At 53.6% G+C, this 21,770-nt stretch overlaps 2 protein-coding genes across 4 annotated transcripts; both read right to left on the bottom strand.

Annotated features, from left to right (window-relative positions):
- Positions 1 to 2,698: 2,698 nt before the first annotated feature.
- IL18BP (interleukin 18 binding protein) lies at positions 2,699 to 4,119 on the bottom strand. Its single transcript, XM_066568620.1, has 5 exons — positions 4,045 to 4,119; positions 3,759 to 3,821; positions 3,509 to 3,574; positions 3,141 to 3,270; positions 2,699 to 3,032 (listed from the first exon to the last, which is right to left on the bottom strand). Exons 1-5 carry the CDS (start codon positions 4,052 to 4,054, stop codon positions 2,846 to 2,848), a joined length of 456 nt encoding a protein of 151 aa, XP_066424717.1. The 5' UTR covers positions 4,055 to 4,119; the 3' UTR covers positions 2,699 to 2,845.
- Positions 4,120 to 5,206: 1,087 nt separating this feature from the next.
- RNF121 (ring finger protein 121) lies at positions 5,207 to 21,463 on the bottom strand. Of its 3 annotated transcripts, none has more exons than XM_066568595.1 (9): positions 21,389 to 21,463; positions 15,609 to 15,646; positions 13,625 to 13,766; positions 11,724 to 11,878; positions 11,139 to 11,246; positions 10,590 to 10,710; positions 8,487 to 8,636; positions 6,816 to 6,942; positions 5,207 to 6,506 (listed from the first exon to the last, which is right to left on the bottom strand). In XM_066568595.1, the coding sequence occupies exons 1-9, from the start codon at positions 21,443 to 21,445 to the stop codon at positions 6,433 to 6,435; spliced, it is 972 nt and encodes a 323-aa protein (XP_066424692.1). In that variant the 5' UTR covers positions 21,446 to 21,463; the 3' UTR covers positions 5,207 to 6,432. The 3 variants fall into 3 exon arrangements, with proteins under 3 accessions (XP_066424692.1, XP_066424689.1, XP_066424702.1); XM_066568592.1 differs by having other exon boundaries at positions 6,816 to 6,917; positions 8,503 to 8,636; XM_066568605.1 differs by having other exon boundaries at positions 5,207 to 6,520; positions 6,819 to 6,917; positions 8,503 to 8,636.
- Between the last annotated feature and the right edge of the window lie 307 nt (positions 21,464 to 21,770).

Raw genomic sequence — 21,770 nt, 5'->3', positions numbered from 1 at the left:
CCTGCCCTCAGCCAGGGACAGTGCTGCTTGCACTTTCCCCACTATAGCAAATCCTTTGTGTGCCATCCCAGCGAGCCCCAGGAACCCTCCTCCTCGGTGTCCCCAGCACCTCCAACTCTCATCCCCCTGACACCCCATCACCCATGGATATCCCTCTATATCTGGTTGTTGTCCATCTCCCTGCTGGCTGATGGTGCCCTTTGTCTGGGGAGGACCCTGCTTCTGATGGACACAAACCCTGCCAGTATGTGCCGGTATGTGGGGGTGATGGGTGAGCATGGCCAAGTCACTGCTGCCAGCAAAGGAGGAGTCAGAGGTGGCTGAACACATGAGTGATAAAGTCTTGGGGGTTCACTTTGGCTTGGAATTGAGCCTGGGGGCCTAGCTGTAGGCTGCCATCCCAGTGTCAGGAGCATTGGCCCCATGGTCCCCCTGCTTTGTCTCTGATCCTCCAAGTGTGCTGTGCCCTGCTGTGCAGACCTGGGTACCCAGGGAGAGGTATTCCTGCTGACCTGAGCCACAGCCTATGCACTCCTCAGCAGCATGAGGGGACTGGGGCGAGCACCACATCCCAGGTCAGGAGCACCCTGCACCCATGCACCAGCATGTCTCCCCAAGGACATGCTGCTGCAGGCTTGTTCCTGGTGGGTCACACAGCAGGGCAGGTCTCAGCTGGTGCTGGCATCAGTGTCTGGGTCAGTGCCAGGACGTGTGTAGAGGAGGGGCTTTGCCCTCTGATGTAGCTGGGGTGCTTCCCCCAGCCTGCCTGCATCTCTCAGCAGCCCCTCGCAGGCCCCACCACCCTCCCTGACCTGACCTTGCTCCTGCTGTCACACCTCCCCAGCCACTTGTGGAACAACCAGTTGCTTCCCTGTCCACAGCACTGCAGCATCGGGGGGCTTCCCTTAGGGTGGCTCTGCCCACCAGGAAGCATCTGCTGGCCAGGACTCTGGCCATTGGTAGACCCCCACACCAGCAAGACCTCATCAAGGAGATGGTGCTGGACATGGCTCCCACCTTCTTAGCTACTACTGTGTCTAGGGGAGCATTCCAGTGTCACAAACCTATCCATGTTGGCTGCTCCACCTCCACCTCCCTCTGGAAAATGGCAGTTGCCCTTCAACTGAGATGTCATCTTCATGATGGAGACCTGCTACAAGTCCCTACCGGGGACTTTTCCATGAGGACAAGGAGGTCCTCATCCTACTTTTCCAGATGTTTGAGGTCGCTGACATCACCCTCTTCCAGCTCTGTTTCCAACTGTGCTCAGCACCTACAACTGTGATTTTGTGAGTTGATGTCCCTGCAGGACAGCGTCTCCTGCCATTGGGCCACGGGGACATGTAGCAGGGAATGGTCCTGTCCCACCAGCTCTGCCAGGACAGGGAGGTCTCAATCTTGGTCGTGGGGTGGGGCGTGCCATGAGCACAGGGCTTTGCACATCTCGGAGCTGCTGTGACCCGTGGTTTGCAGTGGGGTCTGTGGGCAGCAAAGTGTGACACAGTGTGACACAGCACGGCACAGTGTGACACGGCACAGCACAGTGTGACACAGCATGGCGCAAGATGGCAGGGCATGGCAGGGCTGGGTGCCATGCTGTGCAGTGAGGAGTGTGCTACTGCCATCGCACCAGGCAAGGAGAAGGGGTTGGGGATGGAGCCACCAGCATGCCAGGGACAGTAGGACAGGATGGGGGACACAGAGGGTCCTGCATGGCAGGTATCTGTGCCCAGCTCAGCCTGGCCATAGTGCCAGTGTCCCCAGGACATTGATTGAGCCTGGCATGTGCCTTTGCTGAATGGCAGCTGTGGTGTCAGGATGCAGCTGTGTGTGGGGTCTGTGAGAGGGGATGGAGGCTGGAATTAACCGGGCTAGGGGGTACAGCAGGACTGCCTTGGGCAGGTCCCTGACCAGGTGGCTGCTCCATTGCTTGCCTTCTCCTGGCTCCTAAGAGTCACTGTGGGACTGGGGTGTTCCCAGGGGACTCCTGTGGCTCCCTGGGCTGAGGGCAGCTCATGGGGGCTGCATCTGGAGGCTTCTCCATCCCCTCCATCCCTATCTTTCCCACATTCTGAGCATCCTGAAGTGTGATGTCCATAGCCCAGGGGTTGCTCAAGGGGTTTGGGATCTGATCCCCAGCGTGTCCCACAGCCCAGAGGAGTCGCAGCCCCCACAAGCACTTGGGGAGCAAGAAGGGGGCTGGGACACAAGAGCAGGGGCCCTGCCAGCACAGGATGGTTAAGGGGGCTGCCCCATGGAGCAGCAGATGGGACTCAGCAATGCCATGCTGAGGAACAGCCCCAACCCCCAAGTGCAGAGAGGGATGTGATGGCCCCATCTTCCACAGTCCCTGCAACCCAGGGCTTCTCCACCCACCCTCTCCTCCAGGGCAGGGCACAGCCATTGTGCCAAGTATTCCCTATGGCTCTCTAGCCCTTTGGAGGCTGGAAGGGGGTGAGGAATGGATCCTGCCCTTCACAGGCACCAGGGCTACCTCCTCTCCCTCCCTCCTCATCCCATGGGTGCCCTCTACACCCCTGGGCAGCACCATCCCCAGGATGCAGGTGACACTGGGCAGCCTTGATGTACTTTAATAAACTCTGGGGTCCCAGAGCCAGCTATGGGCAGAGCTGGTTCCAACCCAGGCAGCGCTCCTGACTCAGCTTGGGGCACCAGGAGCCCCACTCACAATGGGGCCAGCACATGTGAGGCCGTGCAGTCCCCAAAGCAGGTCACAGAGACGGGCCTCCCTGGGGGTATCACACATGCATGCAATAGTGTGGGGCTGTCAGAGCAGGGATCTGCACTGCAGGGTGCTCACCCAGGATGGGAGCTGCCCTCTGGCTCAGCCCAGGCCCCCACTGTTCCCAGGGACAGGGGCTGGTGCTTGGGACGGCCATTGCACCTCCCTGGTGTCGGCACCGAGGGGACTGAGCACCACGCAGGTGAAGTTGGTGTGCAGGTGCTGCTTGTTGAAGGAGCTGAAGTGCAGGTCACGGTGTAGGACCCACCCCGAGCCCTGCAGCTCCTCTCTGTGAAGCCAGCAGGGACCAATCAGTGCCTACTCCAGATGGGCAGACCCAGGGGCCTTGTCCCAGCCTGGGATGCCCCGCTGTCACTGCCCCTGTCCCCATACTCACTGCACTGTCCCCTCACGCACAGCCCCGTCCGGGTGCAGGCTCTCCACGAAGAAGCCGTTCTCCAGCCAGTAGAGCAGCGTCATCTCTGGAAGCTCACTCAGTGCTTCACATGACACAGTCACACTCTCACCTGCAGCCACAGGGGGTGTGAAGGTCAGGGGGGGCTGCAAGGGTCCCCAGTGCCCCCCAGATACAGGCACAGCCCCCCTCCCTAACTAAGGGGAACGTTCCCCCACCTCATCAGCACCCTGAAATCTTGGCTGTGGCTGGAGGATTCACCTTGTGTCTGCTGGAGGCTGGCACAGGAGCTGAACCCCACTACAGCCTCCTCACCCCCAGGCCCTGCCATGGCCCCGAGGGTCTCTCACCTGGGCGAGGAAGCTCTGCTGGCATCTGCAGGGTGGTGATGCTGGGTGGCTGCAAGGCCATGGCACCTGGGGGAGCACAAAGGGGTGAGCTGGGAGGTTGAGAGTGACCCTGAGACATTTTTGTAGTGGGTGAGGAGGCAGGGTCCCACAAAGGGACGGAGGCACTACTCATCCCCAGATCCCTGAACAAGTCTCTTGAGGGGCAGAGAGCCCGGGGCTGACCTTAGGCTCCCCAGTACTCCCCACTTACCTGTGCAGCAAGCAGCCAGGCCCCAGCAGAGCAGGAGGATCCAGGCAGGGCTTTCCAGGGGCTCTGCAGACAAAAACGGAGCTCAGTGCTGGACACACAGGGATGCTCCTCATGAGCTTGGGATGGTTCCCCCAGCACTCCCTGAGCCTGGGATGGTCCGTGCTCTCAGCATCCTCCCAGCTGGCCATGGTAACCCACCCAGCATGCTCCCCCCAGGAGTCCCCAAGGCGACGGTCCCATACCCTCGTATCCGTCCAGCACCCCCCGAGTGTGGGATATCCCGTACCCCCCAGCATCCTCCTCCCGCGGTCACTCAGGTCGCGGCCGGTGCCCCCCAGGGCTGTCCGCCCAGCGCTCCGGTACATACGGACAGTCCGCGGCTCGGGCACGGCGCTCAGCTCAGCTCGGCTCGGCTCGGCTCGGCTCGGCGGGGCTTTATGAGGCGGCGCGGGGAGGGGCGAGAGGCCGCCGTGACTCAGCGGGAGCCGCCCGCGCCCCGGCCCCGCCCCGCCACCGCAGAGGGACCCGCACCTGGACGCTGCTGTGTGTCGATGTCCATGTCCCCGAGCCCCCCGAACATGCCTTGTGTCCCCAGCACCCCATGCCCCCCGTGCTCTATGTCGCCTGCACCTGGGGATACACATCCCACATCCCTCAGGCACTCCCGTGATCGGCATCCATGACCGCCCCCGCCCCTGGGGGAGCATCCATGGGCTCGACAGGGATGTGGGACACAGCTGGGCCCCCCAGTGTCCAGCACATGGGGCGCTGGCTGAGTAACACAGGACTCTGAACAGGCTGGTTTGCTCCTCGATGCTTTGGGATCAGGGACAGGAGGAAGGTGGGTGAAGTCCCCAGGAGACTGAGTACGACAGTGGATGGGAGAGGCTGGGTGTTGGCCCCTGGGTGTCCCAGCTGGGGGAGGACAGCTTAGCAGATAGAAACTGCCAGGGCTTTAGTTCTTGGCTGCAAGAAGCCATCTCCTATGTCCCTCAGTAGTCCCCCACCCCCAGAGCCAGCCCCTTGACAGCAGATGTGGTTTTGACAACCCACTGGTTACAAAACCAGGGGCCAGGCCCCACACCCCACTTCTCAGCAGCATCAAGGCTGGGAGCCAGTGTGGATACAGCAATAGGGCAGAAGCAGCTACCTGAGTCACAGGCCCTGACAAGTCTTGGAAAATAGTCCCTGAACTCCCAGTGAGTTTTGTTATCCATTCTCAGCAGAGGAAGAGGGTGACAGGAACAGGAGTGTTATCTTGGAGACCTGGCAAGTGCAATACCAACCAGCTTAGCTCTGGTTGCTACAGGGTGAAAGAAGTGAGCAGGGAATGCAGATGGGTGCTTGGTCATCATCCACCCAATATCTGTCCCCTAGGAGAGATGAAAGGAGGAACTTTCCATGCCCTGCAGCAAGGAAGACGATCAAGAAAAACCCAGGGCCACGTCTCCATTTCCAGGGCTCTTATTTTGGTGTTTGGCACAACACTGCAATGTGGTTTCACTCAAAAGAAAACTCAGAGGATTCAGCATGGTGCTGGGGTTCCCCAGGGGGAACACAGCCCACACAGCCATGTCAGCACTGTGACCACTTCCCAAATCCCCTGAGCCAGGAGCTGCCTTGTGCCCTCAGGGAATATGACTCAAGTCTCCACAAGCCAAAATACCACCACTGGCCCTGGGATTGGGGACTTTACCCCACCCACTACCAAAAACTGAGCCCAAGACCACTTGCCCCAGCAGGACCTTGGCATGGCTCCTACCAGCAAGGCCAGGAGGATGTCATGGAGTAATGCTGGGGCAGGGAAACGCCAGCACCAGCCCAACCTTCACTCCATCCCTTTTATTCCAGTGCCAAGAGCAATATGCAGTGAGGGCGGACCTGCGCCCGGGGCAGGGGCACCTGCTCTTGGCTGCTCCTGACGTACCGCCACCATCACCCACAAGGGCACGGAGAGGAGCAGCACTGGCCCCACTCCATGCCTTGGCTGACCCCCCCGCCCCCCCGAGCAGTCAGGGGACACTGCTGGACTCCAGGGAGGAACACAGAAAATTTGGGAGCATATAAAAGGGTTCCCCAAGGCAGAGCCCACCATCACCATGCTGGAGAGCAGCCTGGTTCCTGCTGGCATACCCGTGGCACCCAGAGCGGACCTGGCAGCTGGGGGTAGCCAGGTGACCTACATCCCCTCTTTCAGGGCACTGGGCTCGAGCCTCTCCTCTGCAGCCCCCATATCCCATCCTCGCTGCCAGCAAGGCTGCTCCAGGGTGCTGGCGTTGGGAGCTGACAAAGCCTTGGCTCTTCTCTGTCATGGCCTCCCCTGACAGAGTGGCAGGAAGGAGCTGGTGAACAGCCCCCAGCCCAAAGCTCAGCCCAGCAGGGCGCTGCAAAGGGCTGGATAGGGACAGGGAAAGGGGACAAGCATCTCTTTTTGGCTGCAATAGAAAGTTTTAAATATGCTCATTAAAATAATTGCTTTTTAAAAAAATCCTCCCCTAGCCCCAGCAGGAGGGGCCCTGATGTTGCTGTCCTTGGTGGTGGCCAAGGTCCTGAGAGGTGACGGAGCAAAGCCAGCATCCCTGGTGGCAATGTCCTCTCGTGGTTCCGCGGCTCCCCACCGCCTGCCCTTACTCCAGCCCCAGGATGTAGTTGATTCCCTGGACCAGTCCGATGATCACCGGCTGCCAGGCCACCAAGTAGCGCAGCCAGTCCAGCAGCTGCCCGTACATGACGTGAGGCCTCTCCCAGCTGGGCAGGAAGGAGTTAAAGAGTCATGGGGAAAGGGATGAGAGAAGCACAACCCACCCAGAAGCCACCCAAAAGCAGGGACAGAGAACACAGGTGCCCAGAGGGATGGACAAGCACCCAGGAAGGACAGACATGAGTCCTCATGGAGGGACAGCTGTGGCCAGGCTTGCCCTGGGTTTTGCAGGGTCTCTGCCAGAGCCACGTGCTGTAGAGACCTACTGAGGGTGCCAGGCAAGCCTCTCACCCCTTGTGTGCTCTACCCACTGCTTCCCTTCCCAAAGTGCTGGCTCCCAGCAGGAGAAAGGATACGGATTACTGAACATCCTCTTGAGATCCACCTTCTCTTTGCAGTATGGACACGTCTGCTTCTTCCCGACAATGCACCAGCCCCGGATGCAGAACTCATGGAACCTGGGGAGTGGCACGTTAAGGGGAACTGGAAGAAGAGGGGGATACATGGCTCAGTGTGGAGGAAACCACCAAGGCCAAGGAAGTCCCCCCAGAGCCATGGAAACATCCCCCCATGTGAGGATGGTGCATTGCACAACCACAGCCCTTTCCTAGAAGGTGCAGCAGCTTCCAGGACAGCGGAAGGAGCTCATGGGGCAGCAGAACAGAGCCAGGGTGGCAGCATGAAGGCCCTGACCCATGCATGGGCACCAGGGAGACTGAAACTCTTCAGTGATGGTGCCCAAGCACTGAGAAGGTTTGGACAGCCTGGGAGAGCTCTGTGAACTTGCATGCATTTTGGAAGCCTTCTTCAAAGGCTTCCTGGAATTAACATTTAAGGAATTTCTCTGTAAGTAAGGGTCTGACTTACAAGTGCTTGCTATGCTCTGTCAAAAGGATTTGCACAACCTGAGCACAGCCTGAAGAAGTTACAGGAAAATATGAGGTGGCTGCAGATGACTCTGCCACGTACACTGGTGTCACAGAGCAAACAGACTTTTCCCAGAATATCTATGCTGCTCAAAACATGGAAGAATGCCAGGCAGCAGCAACAGGAGTCACTTCCTTGTCAGCCCTGGAGACATAGATGCAGGAGTGCCCAGCCAGCCATCACCCTTGAGGATCCAGGAGCACCAACCAGCTCCTCTGACAGCCACGCCACCCCAAGCTGCTGCAGTCCCAGGCCCTTGCACAGGGTCAGCCATAAATCTCACCAACAGCTCCCAAGAGTTAAATTTAGGCTCCTGTTCTGCCAGCATGACCTTTGCTCAAGCCCAGTTTGGAAACCACCTCGCAGGCAGTAACATACACAGTGCCAGAGGACATCCCATGTGTACACTGAGTCACCACAGGGAAAAAACCCCACGTGCCACCTCAGCTGGGACTGAGCACCAACTAGGACTTCCAGTTTCAAAACCCAGTTCTCATCAATCAGCTGACAGAAAGCGCTGAGTGAGTCCAGCGTACTGGAAACCCTGGAGGAGTTCTGGAGAAGGAGGAAGCTGCTGGGCTGTGGCCAGAGCAGGTAGCAATCAGCATGCCGGACCAGGGGGCTGTTTTCAGAGGGGGCCAGCAGTGTTTCCCCACAGTTCTTCCTTATAGACACTCGGACCCACTGCAATGCATCTCTGATGAGGGGCCAGTGTGGCATGGAGCAGGGATGCCTCATGTCCTGACCTCACACCATCACCTCTGCCAGAATATCTGCTGGGGGCACTGCCAGGCAGATGGGTCACAGCAGATTTGTCAAAAGCAGGTAAAAGCTGAGGTGCAGCTCCATGACTCGGCAGAGGGAGCTGGGGATGAGAAGGAAGAGGAAACAACCACTTGGGAGTGGCAACGAAGTAATTTCAGGGACACCTCTTCCCATGCCAAGTCAGTGATGACACAGGGACAGATCACATGCAAAGTCAGCTGGACAGCCTCGCTTCCCAGAACAGGCATTTCTTCACCCAGCACGGGAGAAGCCGTGGGGCAGGAGCTCCCTGCTGCCCACCCCAGCGTGGGGCCAGTGAGGCAGGGGGCTGGCACCTGCAGAGAAGGATACACGTGGTTGCAGGAGAGGCGGTAGGTGTTCTCAATGATCCCTTCCTCGTTGACATCCACGAAGATCTGCTGGCCGCAGACGGCGCAGACGCTGTCAGAGAGGTGCTTGGTGGGCATCCCTGAGGCGCTGTAGAACTGAGCGGGGGCAGAGCAGAGGGAGAGCAGTGACAGTGGCAGGCCACGTGTCCCACACCCGTGCTGGCACAGCTAAGCTCTAAGGAGGACTGGGCTCAGCTCCCCACGAGTCCAGCCTTGGCCTTTGGGGCTTAAAAACCTTGTTACAGGTCCGGCTGTGGGAACAACTACAACAGGACAGCTGCTCAGTGATGCAGTGGCCCGTCACACCCCAGCCCCATGCACACCCTCCCCATGTCAAGGGGCCAGCCCTCTCTGCTCCTCAACAGCCAGGTGGGTTTTCAGCTGCCTGCCAGGGCCATGCACCCAGGGCAGAGACTGGGAGAGAGAGCGGGACAAGCTGGAGGTCACAGCTTTGATCCAAAATAACAACTTTGGGCTGCCAGTCAGATAGAGCCGCCACCTCCAGCCCTGCAGGTCCCTGACTCTCATTCAGCAAAGCACAGAGAGAGCAGCCACCCCTCTCCATTTCCCAGCCTCATGGCTCAGCACAGGGCTGACATAACACAGAGAGTGTGGTCACAAAACCAGGTCCCACACACTCCAGCTGCAAGGGACCCCTCGGGATCATTGAGTCAAACTCCCTGCTCCACTACCTAAACCATATGACTAAGGGACTTTTTGAACTCTGGCAGACTTGATGACATGATCATGTCTCTGGGGAGCCTGTTCCCTCTGGGTAAATAACCATTACCTCATGTCCAACCTGCACCCCCCCAATTCAGCTTCACTCCCTTTCCGCATGGCTGGACAATCATCTCCCCTGGCCACATATTGATGATGTGCCTGATGCACCCCAGGACACAGTTGGCCCCTTTTAGCAGTCAGGACACACTACTGGCTCGTATTCAACTTGGTGTCAACCCTAACTCCCTAATTCCTTTCCATAGAACTCTCTCTGGACTCTTGTTCCCAAATTTGTACCTATAACCAGGATTACACCATCCCAGGCAGGGAATCTGGCCCCTGTTAAATTTCACACAGCTGGAGCTTGCCCAGCTCTCTCTCCAAGGAGGTCACAGCTCCTCCTGGTTTAGTACCATCAGCAAAACATGCCTCTGGCAGAGCCCTGGCACAGCTTTGCTCTGAACATCCAACAGAGCCCTGAGAATCTAAGAGACATCCTGTGCCAAGGTGTCCTAGTGTGGCAAGCCAGGGGCTGGAGCAGAACCTCAAGGAGCAGCAGCAGAAAGCTCAGAAAGATGGAAACACAAAGTCCAAGACCCTAAACAGCTGCTGAAAAGAAGAAACATGACCTACTTCACTGGTGTCCTGGGTCATGTACTTTTGGTGGAGTGGGTTATTTTGATACCAAGTGAGTGGGCTACAGATTTTAGGCCACTGCGTGCGTTCTGTCCACAGGGACAGCTAAAGTTGCAGCAGGTACAAGGAAGGAAGCCCACAGTGTGAATCCTTCCCTGGTGGCTGCAGGTCACAAGTTAATGCAAGCACAGTGGTGTCAGAAATGGGAGTGTTCATTGGAGATTTTAAATGCCCAGGAAAAGAAATATTTGTCAGTTTTTCAGGGCTAAACAAACCATTCCACTTCTCCATAGAATCAGAAAATGGCTTGGGCTGGAAGGTCACCCAGTTCAACCTCTTTCCATGGGCAGGGACACCTTCCACTAATCCAGGTTGTTACAAACTCTATCCAATCTGGCCTGGTACACTTCCAGGAGATGGGGCAGCCACAGCTTCTCTGGGGAATCTGTGCCAAGTGTCTCACCACCCTCAGAGGAAAGAACTTCTTGTCCTGGAGATGGAACCCTGCAGAGGCTGCGCTCTTCAGGAAGGATCTCAGAGCAACTCTTATTATATTAGATCCAGCGACCCTTCCTTGAGGGGGGAATTCCCATTTGAGGGGAGCCAAAGCTGCTGCAGAGCCCAACACGTTTCAGGCCTCCTGATACGGGGCACAACTCTGGCCTGGGGTACAATCCACCGTGAACTCACCCCGATGGTTGAGGCCATGTAATCCGCACACATCTCAGCAAAGTCCCGTTCCAGCACTCCATAGTAAAGACCATAGAAGAGGAGGGAGATGCCAAAGTCCATCGCATCTTCTGGTTTGATTCTACAACAGAAAAACCAGCAACAGGGTTTTTTGAGGGCAAAGCCACTGTAATCATATTCTAGAGAATGTATTACTCAGAGAAGCAGTCAAACTCTCTAATGATGAAGCTGGTTTGGGCTTGAGTCTTCTGCCACCACCCATGGACTGGCTGCTTCTTGCAGTATAGCAAAAAAAAAAAAAAAAAAAGCCACTGCTGCCCCCAGAGCTGGGGGAGCTTCCAACAAGTGAGCTGGAAGAAGGGCTCTCCAGCAACCCAGACCAGTTCAGGTACCAGCATCCTGTCATCCTCCCAGGAGTGAAAGGACACCCCAATAGTGTCTTTGGTCCCATTAATCATTGCCAAGTAAACTGATTTTCCAGAGTAATAGCCAAAGGTGTGTTCCATGCCATTGATTGCCCCAGGAGTGGGAGCTGAAAGATTCACTCACCTGAATAATAGGTTAAGTCCAAAAAGCGTAAACATGACAGCCATGTACCCCACGATCCCAGTGGCATAGCTGATCTTGTATATTAGTAGAAACCATTTATAAACCAGTCTGTAAAGCATTAAAACAAAGAATTTCATTCCTTCATTTTTCCCTGAATGAAAGTGTGCCAATCATCTGAAGAGTTTTATTTTTCACACCTGTTGTGTTTTTGCAGACACTTCACCTACCCCTACACACGGACAAGAGCTTTACATTCCTAATTCAACCTGTCACGGGCTGCTCACAGTCTTGACTTCCAAACTAGAAACCTCATGATCTCCAAAGGCCATAAGGAAGCGTGCTGCATGCTGGGAATGCCCTGGGTGAGGACACCACCCCACATGGACTCCACCTTTCCACCCCCCACCCAGGCACCAGGTATATTGGGCTGGCTGCCAGCTAAGTGCTTCACACTCTTTCACATGAGCAGGGCTCTCACACTGCCAGGGTGCAAAGCTCAGCACACATCTGTGCAGGAAAACTGGAAAGAGATCCTTGCAATGGTTACCCTGGGGCTGAGGAGTTTCCCAGGAACAGCAGACAAACCTGGGTGTTGTCTGTACCAGAGGCTTTCGAGTTGCCCGGAAGGTGACAAAAGCTGTGACTGCTGAGAAGAGCACCCAGATCACCAGGAACCGCCACCAGTTCAGCTTGATAGTGAAATACAGAGGTACTACCCACATCTGGAAGAGGGTCACCATCTGCACAAACAGAGGAAAGGCATTTGGAGCTTGTTCTCTGCTCCTCAGACACCAGAAGCACACTGTCAGACGTAGCAGCCATTCTCCTGCCTGCATCAAATGGCCCTGGATTGCACCGGGAACCTGGGGAGGTTTGACCTGTGGCACCTAGAGAAGAGCTCAAAGCTCAGCACGAGTTGGATAGGGGAGGGAGGGAGGGAGGGAGGGAGGGAGCTCTGAGGGAGCTGGGGAGGCTCAGCCTGGAGAAAAGAAAGCTCAGAGAGGACCTTCCTGCTCTCTGCATCTACCTGGAAAGAGGTTATAGCCAAGTGGGGCTCTGTCTGTCCTCCCAGGAAACAAGTGACAGGACACTAGGAAAAGGCCTCAAGTTTTTCTAGAGAAGGTTAAGGTTGCATATTGGGAAAATTTCTTCCCAGAAAGGGTGGTGAAACCCTGGCACAGGCTGCCTGAGACAGTAATGGAGTCACCATCCCTGGAGGGATTTAAAAGCTGTGCGGATGTGGAACTTGAGGACAAGGTTTAGTGCAGGAGTAACAGCTGGACTCAATGATCTCACAGGGCTTTTCCAACTCACAGTTCCGTGGTTTTGTGAGGGAGTCAGAGGCAGCAGCCACGCGGTTTTTGGGAGCAAAGGGTACAGCTGGCAGGAGAACACAGAGGAATCATATCCAGAGGAATGTATGGGAGATGATACACACAACTAGTTGTAAGGCAGCTACATAAACCTTCACCTTCCCAGGATCCTAACACTGCAACCACAGACACCTCGGACAAGAATTACACAAGGCAAGAAGGTTTTGGCTTGCCTCTGCATTACAGCCTATTCCCAAAAGAATCTACAGCTGTGCAGCTGAGCTCCCACTGTGCTGCTGGAGGGAAACAGGCAAATAGGTTTGGTTTAAAGTTCACAGAGGACTACAGGTGCTACCTGGAAACATTAATCAATATTATTACTATGACCAGGAAGTTGCTTCATGCAACTAACGGACCCAGACAAGCTGGTGGCATCAGCAAGTGGCAGGTCTGCTCAGCAGAGTGCTGCAGTGTAGGAAAGGCATTTTGTGCTGTTCTTGTGAGGCAGTGAAGGCTTTCTGAAGATAAGGAAAGCCCCATATCTCTCTCGAGGAAGACACCAAGGCTGTCACCATGGCGACGTGATGAAGGAGAGAAAGTTAAGAGATACAGACTTTAGCTGGCTCACAGAATTATGTGGCTCCTTTTCACCTATTGAGAGTTTTGTTTCTTTCTTATGACTGATGGGCAGTGAATGTGTCTGTTAAATAAATGCAAATACCTTGAAAAACTATAAAGGCAACACATTGCTATAATAAATTGCTCTTGTGCACCCTTCTGATGGAGTCTTGGTGCTTTGTGCCGTGTCATGCTCTATAGACATCACAGCAATCATCAAACCCAGGCTGCCAGCAGCAAGAAGCCCCCATTGCTTCCAAGGGAGCACCCACAAAATGCAGCTTCCCTCAGGACACCCGCCAGGATCTGCTTGTCCATCCCTGATTGAAAGCACTAGGTCACACTGAGTTATCTGCATAATTTCCAACAGAAACCTGAGGCCTTCCGAATCATCCATCCTCATCCTCAGCTGGAATCCCACATGTGCTGGGAGAAACAAGGGAATCAACACCAGACAATAGGAAAACCAGGAACACTTTCCTCATCAGCAAAAGGAGGGCATTGCTCAGCACCCCCACACAGTGTGGGAGGCAGACTGGCTGTGGGGTAACTTACATTATAGGAGCGAGGGTGCCGCTGCTTCCACTGCACCAGGAGGAGCTGTGCCACCACGAGGGTGGCGATGAGGATGAGCACCATCTCGGCATGCATCGCCTCGTGCCCGCGGTGCTTGGCGTGCATCCGGACGTGCTCCACCCTGCAACAACCAGGAAAAGGAGGCTGAAGAGCACACTGGTGCAGGTTGCATGCTGGGCTGCAAACACCTCAGGAGAGCCAGGAAGAGCAGATGGAAAAACAGCACTACGAAGAATTGTGTTTGTGAACAATCCAGAGGGGAAGGAACAAAAGGCTGCTCTGAGACCAGCTCATTTCTACACTGTGAAAGCCAAGAACACCACCTTGCCCATCTGAGCATGAAGGAGGCGGAGAACTCCCCCCAGGTGTACCTGAACTAATGAACACGGAGTGCACTGTCAGCATAACTTGCAATCCCAGAATGGGCAAGGTTAGAAGGGACCACCAGTGGGTCATCTCTCACAACCTTCCTAATCAAGCAGTGCCTTCCTGGAGCACATTGCAACTGTTTGACCCAGAGTGTATGCTAATTCTCAATATCAAACCCTCAGCCCAGTTTTGGAACCACTAACACTGTTCTCCCTCTTGTCCAAAGGCTGGAAGGGTCAGGGTGGAGAGCAGGAGGAACAGCTGACATCTGGTAAAACCCCAGCAAATTGCTTCTCTCCATCCTGAGCATTCTGGAACAAGTGATTTCCAGCCTGATACTCACCAGACACCTGGGGTTTCTTTGCCCAGCTTGTGCTGTTTGACCAAAAAACACAGTGGAATTAAGAACTGACAGACACTGATGAGGTCCCCTGCCAGTCATCTCCTCTTGAGGCTGAACAGCCCCAGCTCCCTCAGCCTTTCCCCATAGGAGAGATGCTCTGGTCCCCTCATGTGCTCTTGGCCCTTCTCAAGCTCTTTTACCCTTCTCTGCAGCCTCCACAGGACCCATTCCAGGAGCTCCATGTCTCTCTTGTCCTGAGGAGCTCAGAACTGGACACAGCACTCCCAGAGGTGCCTCAGCAGGGCTGAGTAGAGGAGCAGGATCACCTCCTTTGACTAGCTGGCAATGCTATTCCCAATACATCTTAGAATTCCACTGGCCTCCTTAGCCCACAGGGCACTGCTGGCTCAGGGACAGTTTGTTCTCCACCAGTACCCCAAGGCCCTTCTCCACAGAGCTGCTCCAGCAAGTCAGCCCCCAGCCTGTGCTGGTACAATACTGAGAGTCAAGTCTAACTGTGATTTTCAATAAGCATCTGGATTAAATTGGTTTTGCTAAGGAAAAAAGAGGAATTTTTCAAGCCCCTTATTATAAGACAGATATTGAAGGGCTGGAGGTTGTCCAGAGAGGGGTAAAAGAGCTTGAGAAGGGCCAAGAGCACAAGTCTGGTGAGGAATGGCTGAGGGAGCTGGGGAGGCTCGGCCTGGACCAAAGGAGGCTTGGGGGGACCTTCTTGTTCTCTACAAGGCCCTGACAGGAAGGTGGGCCTAGGTGGGGGTTGGGCTCTTCTTCCAGCTAACAAGTGATGGGACAAGAGTAAATGGCCTCAGGTTGTGCCAGGGGAGGTTTAGGATGGATATTGGGAAAATTTCTACACAGAAAGGGCTGTCCAGCCCAAACACAGGCTTGTGGTGGGGTAGTGGTGGAGTCCCCATGCCTGGAGGGATTGAACAGACATGTAGATGTGGCACCTGGGGACATGGTTTAGTGGTGACCTCGGCAGTGCTGAATGGTTGGACTCTATGATCTCAGAGGGCTTTTGCAACCTTAACTATTTTGTGATTCCATATTTAGCAGCAGTTTAAAAGAAAAAAACTATTGCCTTCTAAGACAGTCCATACTTCCCCCCATCAAAAAACAGTGATCCTTTCCTGCCCCACTGTGATCACAAGCTGTGCTGCTGCTGCTTGCTCTGCTCAGTAGCAGGAGCTCAGTTGAGCTGTGTGCTCCAAATCAGCTCCCAAAACTCACCTCCATCTCTCCTCTGGGGACAAGTGTGAAAGATCAATCTACAGAGAAAAAAAAAAACATCCATGAAATCAGCTGCTGGGAAACTCTGGATTCAGATGCTTTAAATAAGAAACCTCCAGATGCCCACAGTGCCAGCACAGCCCAGAGCTGTCCTTCACCTTCCCAGGAAGAGCAGCAACTCTCCCTGCTCCTCCACCTTACTTACACTCCTGTATTTTATTGGAGCCAAGGCTCTGTCCAACATCCCATGTGACCAGAACAAAAGGACTGGCTTAAATCCCACATTCACAACCCAGCCAGAGGTCTCAGGGCAGAGTGGTGATCCCAGTGAAGCCAATGCTCCCACCAGTGGTAGGAGGCCAAAATCCCACTAGGCTGCAGGACAGGGGACAGTATGTCACACACCAGCAACAAATCAATGCCAATAAGATTTCAAAATCACAGTAAAAGAAAAATTTAGGCCTTGTTTTGCTGAGATAATTGGAAATTCCTCTCAAACATCACAGGCAGGAGCTACAGAGAGCAAGGGGAGCTGCTGTTATTAGTGATGATTGACAATGGATACTTGTATCCCATCTTCTCCAGTAAGATTCACAAAAACGTGAATACTCTCACTTTTGGACAGGGGAGGAATAACGGGACCTTTAACACCGCATTTCTGCTTTCACCTGGAGCTTTATATAGAATCATAGAACCACAGAATGCTTTGTGTTGGAGAGACCTCAAAACTCATTTTCCTCCAACCCTCCTCCCATGGGAACACCTCCTCTAGACCAGGTTGCTCCAAGCACCATCCAACCTGCTCTTGAACACCTCCAGGGATGGGGAATTCACAGCTTCTCTGGGCAAAACCTTCCCTTGATATTGTGAAAAGTGCATATGATATGGCTCTACACAGATATTTACTACATGTATTTTGTTGTATTGATTAGTAGTGCTGTACTAACATTTTAGTAATATGATAAATGTAGTCTTGTAGTTAAAAGGTAACTTTTGAAGTTAAAATACGAACTATGTAAGTGGGATTTTTTTTAAGAAAAGAATGAGGCACTCACACCTGATAGCAGCCACAGGACACCTAAATCTTTCAGAGAAAAAGAATTTATTGTTCTCTTATCAAAAGAAACGAACTTCTTCCCACCTCGAAGGCGCTATTAGGATTAGGAGGAAGAAGTTGACACTGACCAGACAGAATCCTGTGTTTGAATGGAATTTATGCATCATGTATGAGGTGTATGAATATGCAACAGGCTGTTGCTTTTAAGGGTTAATCCTCTGTTAATGGGTGTCCTTTTTCGGGCTTGTGTTGCCCAGAAGAAGGTACCTGGACTGTCGGTAACTCTTTGTCTTTATTGTCTCATATTGTCCTAATTCAAATTGTCAAATTATCATTACTCTAATTATATTACTATTTTTATAACCATTTTATTACTATTAAACTTTTAAACTTTAAAAGCAAGTGATTGGCGTTTTTCACAATATCTTCACCTAACTGCTGAGGAGCCTCCAGCATCCCTCATGTCCCCACCCAGGGTCACTGAGCAGGCAGCACACCCTGACCATGGCACTGGGGAGGGAATCCCACAGCTCTTCCCATCACCTTTTCCTGGTGAGACACAAACTCAGATTCGATCAAGAGCAGCTCATCTGGGCTGGGAACATACATGTGGGGTTTACAAATCCTCACAGTGCAGGAGACACTCCAGTTTTGCTGAGGCACTGGAGATGAAGGCTGGAAACAAGCCATAGACTTGTTTCCACAAACACAGACTGTTATCACTCTTTCCTGCACGCACCAGAGATGTGTACATAGGAACCAGCTCCACCTCACCCCACTGGGTACAGGGCCACAGGCTTGGATCCAACCTTTATGCTGGGGCAGCAGTCACCTCACCTGCCTGCTCACCATCACCAGCACACAGGTGTCTGCAGCAGCAGCTCTGATCACAGCCAGACTCAGCTGAGGATGCACAGCTGCCTTGTTTCCTCTGTGACACCTAATTTTACCCCAGGGTGAGGAGGTAGGGAAAAACACAGCACAGCAATCCATCTGCCTGATGTGGAACATCTGCTGAGCTTCACCCCAGAGCAACACCTGCAAGAAATTCACCCCTTGAGAATCAAGGCCTGAAGAAACACTCCAGGACTTAGATGCAAAATCTAAAGCTATGAAAATCCTTGTTAGAGCTCACTGAACTGTGTCAGAAGCCAAGGGAAGGTGGTGACAACCTGACACCAAGATGTCACCAAATTCCCCAGCACCTCTGTTCCTAAAGCAGCCACATCCAGATCCATCAGTTCAGTAGTTGCAATGTAATTTGGAGCAACAACTGCTCCAAACAAACAGGAAAAAAGGAGATTTTAAAATGTTTGCTGGTCACTGCACACAGCAGACTCTGAGAATCCCCTAGTGCTTGCTGGCTCCAGCACAGGTCAATCCCTCTACAAGCTCTGAGAGTCACCCGGGTGCTCCCACTGCCTCCCCGCATGAGACCCCCACTCCTCCCAGGCCCTGCCCCCACCCTTGCTGGATGAAGATGTTTGAAAAGCACCTTCCAACCACAGCAATAATCTGCATTTCTATACAGTGGCTCAGCTTGCTCCTTTGTACCACACCAGCAACCACTCCACAGTGTTGGTCCCATCTTAGAGACTGGGATATTCACCAGCCTCTTTCCTTTGGCATCTTCCCTGAATCTCCAAATTCTTCCAGCAAATGCATTCAAGATGCCTCAGCTCCAAATCCTGTGGAAACACTGCTGGCATTACTCAGAGCAGGCTTCTCCTGAGCTGTGCTCCCAAGCCAATCAGGGATCCGTGGCCCTGGACACAATTTTCTCTCAAGTACAAGGAGTGAGCTTCACCAGATTCCCCAGAGCTCAAAGCTCCTGAAATAACTTTATTAAGGGGGGGCCAGGACATGACAGAAGGGATGTTGAGAGGGATCTGATGACGGTCAGACAGGACTTGGCAGAGCAGCCACCCTGAGCCAGACCTTCCAGTTAACCCCTCCTTGATCTGCACACTCTCTTAGCACAAAAGTTTTGGATTAGAGGTAAAAATGCACAGGAATAGTGAAGGAAGCACCTGCTCTTGCCAGCAAGCATTCATTCCACTTCTAGCTTGGGGTTGTCTGATTTTAACATGCAGTTTTTGTGTCTTTTGAGTCTCTTTCTAACCCCAACAGCTAGGTAGAAGAACCTCTACTCCTAAATCTCCCTTTACCAAGAGGGGTGTAGCCATGATATTTTCTGAAAAATCCCTTTGCTGGGATTTTTCTCCTGAGAAACCTCAGAGGAAAAGAAAAACAATAATTACCTGCTGCTGTGGAATGCAACGGGCGCATCTTTGATTGGTCTCATGTGGTTGTTTTTAATTAATGGCAAATCACAGTCCAGCTGTCTCGGACTCTCTGGGAGTCACGAGCTTTTGTTATCATTCCATTTCCTGTCCTTCAAGCCTTCTGATGAAATCCTTTCTTCTATTCTTTTAGTATAGTTTTAATATATCATTTTCTTATATTATAATATGTATCATAAAATAATAAATCAGCCTTCTGAAAAATGGAGTCAAGATTCTCATCTCTTCCCTCATCCTGGGACCCCTGTGAACACCACCACAGAGGGGTTTGACAAGAACATTTAGGGTGACTGAAGGAGTTGAAGATCAGCTCTACCAAGTGTTCAACATCAGCCTACTCCTGTTTCAGCATCGTTCAGCTGCCACACCAACACTGGACCCAGTGTGCTACCAACTACAGCTCTTAGACAAACTTTTTGTTTTAAAGAAAAGGATTTAAGAACAGTTCTTCTGTTCTCTGTCTCCTCTGTAATTCATGATCCTCTCAAAAACCTCTGCCTCCTCCAGGTGATGACTATGAGAAACTGGATATCAAGGACTAAAGTCTAATCCTCTCCTGGGACGTGGCATCACGGCCTTTGGAAGAACCTTGTGCCACTCCCTGGTTTCCTACAGGAGCTGTTGCCCCAAAGCCTCCACAAACCTGTGATCCCCACCACTGGGACAGTCACAGAATAATCTCCTCGAGAAAACCACAAGGACTGTTGATATGGATAACAGCAAAGCTGGAGCACACATTCCTTCCAGCCCAGGGAGCTGGGAGGATCTCTGGGCAAACACACAGGCTGCTGTGAGCTGACTGTAATCCACTTATGCTCTAAATCTCCAAAGGAGGCAAGAAGAATGCCTTGAGGATGGAGAATAAGCAGTTGCTGATTTCAGCTCAAAGCTCCACAGCAAAAAACAGCCCTGATCTCACTTTCCCATTGCCCCAACTTCAGTCTCTGTCTCCCAGCACCTACCAGGAATAACCTGAAATAACAGGAATATAAACTTCCACAGTGCTGTAAGTGCAACCAAGGCAGGTTGGGATGAGGCATATTCTTTAGTGGAAGACTGAAAAGATTTTTTTTGAATCTCAATTCTGCATTTTTTCTGCTCATAAGACACAGGAAAAATGGAGTAGGGAGCAGAAATCTCCCAACTGATCAAACATTTGGATAACTGGAAACTAAACCTTTGCCTCGGCACAGGCAGAGCCAGGGCCATGGGACACTTGGCTTTATTCTGGTCCCCACCATGAGTGGCTCATCAGCAAACTGCTCTGCCCAAAGAGCTGCCAAGACCTCAGGACAGCACAAGCAGATAGGTTTTGCTCCAACAATTTATGGAATCACAGGAATAAGCAGTCCTATGTGCACCTCTTCATTCGCTGCCTCCTTGTGATGCCCACTCTGCCAGGCCCTGATGGAGTGAAAAGTGGGAATTTCACTTCTGAGGATCAGAGATTTGGATCTTCCACATTTTTACATACAAAGTCACCAAGGAGTATCTTAAAATATAACCAGCAGCAACTCAAGAGTGACTGATCTGGGATTCAATCCTCCCATCACCCCACTGCACCGCTCTCCAGCAGCAACACAAGGCACAGGGCAGAGGTACAAGCTCCCACAGCTCAGCCACGCACTAGGGAATCTCCACAACTGGGCCCTGCCAGGAATCTTCTCCAAAACAACCACCAGCATCTGACAATTTTTAAGCCACACCACCAATTCTTGAGGAAAGGCACAAAATATTACCTGACTCTACAAGCTAAGTGAACTTAGGACCCCTGTGCAGCTGCTCCCACAGTGCAGACAGGATGGAACCAAGTTCTCCTGGTTCTTTACCGGTGGGAAAAAAAAACACCTCCCAAGCACGAAGCACAGGGGACGGTGAAAAGCCACTGCAAAGCCCGGGGCAGCAGTGCCGGAAAGTGGCACGTACCTGTGACAGAGCACTCACCCTGCTTCCAATTCCATCTTTCCAGACAGATTTTTTTCCAGTTCTGTAATTTTTCATCCCCAGGAATATTTAAAGCCAGCATGGGAACAACAGCGATGCCTCCATGGCTGCCCTCCTGCCCCCAGAGCCCGCACTGTCCCTGCCCCATGGCCCCTCCGAAGCTCCCAGTGCCACCCTGCCCCTGTCCTCCCACACCAGGATCCCCCCCGCCCTAACACTCCCCACACCCATTTCCCCAAAGCTCTACAAGCTCAAAGTGACCCAGAGTCGCCCCTGTCCCATTCCAGGCACCCTCCGAGGCCCTCAGCGCACATGCCTACCCCGTTCTCCCGGACCCCGCGTCCCTCAGGCCCCACGTCCGCTGTGTCTGCCCTTCACAGAGCACCCCACGACGCTGAAGCAGCCCGTCCGCGCCTCCCCTCCCCAGCCCGACCCGGTTCGGCCCAAACCGCGCCTCGCCAGCCCCATGCCCGCACCTCCTCCGCCTCACGCTCAACGGGGCCGCCAACCTCCACCTCCAGCACAGCCGCCATCTTGCCCCGCCCCCTCCAGTGGCCAGCCACTTCCTCCGCCGCCCGCCAATCACCGGGCGAGGTGCCGCACCTCGAGCCAATTGCTGGGCGCGGCGCTGCCCCGGCCACCAATCAGGCGAGGGGAGGAATGGAAGGGCTGCCGGACACGCCCCTCCGGGCGCGTAAGATCGGTGAGCTGTCACAGCCGCCCGCTGGCTCCTGTGTGTGGGCCCGCAGCGGGACGCGTGACCTCCGTGGGCAGCACCAGTGGCACAAACCGCCTCGCACCGCCGTGCCCGCAGTGCCGCTGCTGCTCTGCCCCTGCCCCCGCCCGCCCCTCTCCACC

The sequence above is a fragment of the Molothrus aeneus genome, chromosome 2 (genome assembly GCF_037042795.1).
Source record: "Molothrus aeneus isolate 106 chromosome 2, BPBGC_Maene_1.0, whole genome shotgun sequence".
Taxonomy (NCBI): domain Eukaryota; kingdom Metazoa; phylum Chordata; class Aves; order Passeriformes; family Icteridae; genus Molothrus; species Molothrus aeneus.
This window is presented reverse-complemented; position numbering and strand designations above follow the sequence as displayed.

What these genes read in the sequence shown, in the direction of transcription:
- IL18BP (XM_066568620.1), bottom strand. An exon ending in CCTGGCTGCTTGCTGCACAG is followed by an intron (nt 3,575 to 3,758) that starts GTAAGTGGGGAG and finishes GTGCTCCCCCAG; the next exon opens with GTGCCATGGCCTTGCAGCCA. An exon ending in GTGCGTGAGGGGACAGTGCA is followed by an intron (nt 3,033 to 3,140) that starts GTGAGTATGGGG and finishes CTGGCTTCACAG; the next exon opens with AGAGGAGCTGCAGGGCTCGG.
- RNF121 (XM_066568592.1), bottom strand. Translation starts at nt 21,445, where the DNA reads ATGGCGGCTGTGCTGGAGGTGGAGGTTGGCGGCCCCGTTGAGCGTGAG. An exon ending in TCCCCAGAGGAGAGATGGAG is followed by an intron (nt 13,767 to 15,608) that starts GTGAGTTTTGGG and finishes TGGTTGTTGCAG; the next exon opens with GGTGGAGCACGTCCGGATGC. An exon ending in ACATGGCCTCAACCATCGGG is followed by an intron (nt 8,637 to 10,589) that starts GTGAGTTCACGG and finishes GCCCCCGCTCAG; the next exon opens with TTCTACAGCGCCTCAGGGAT.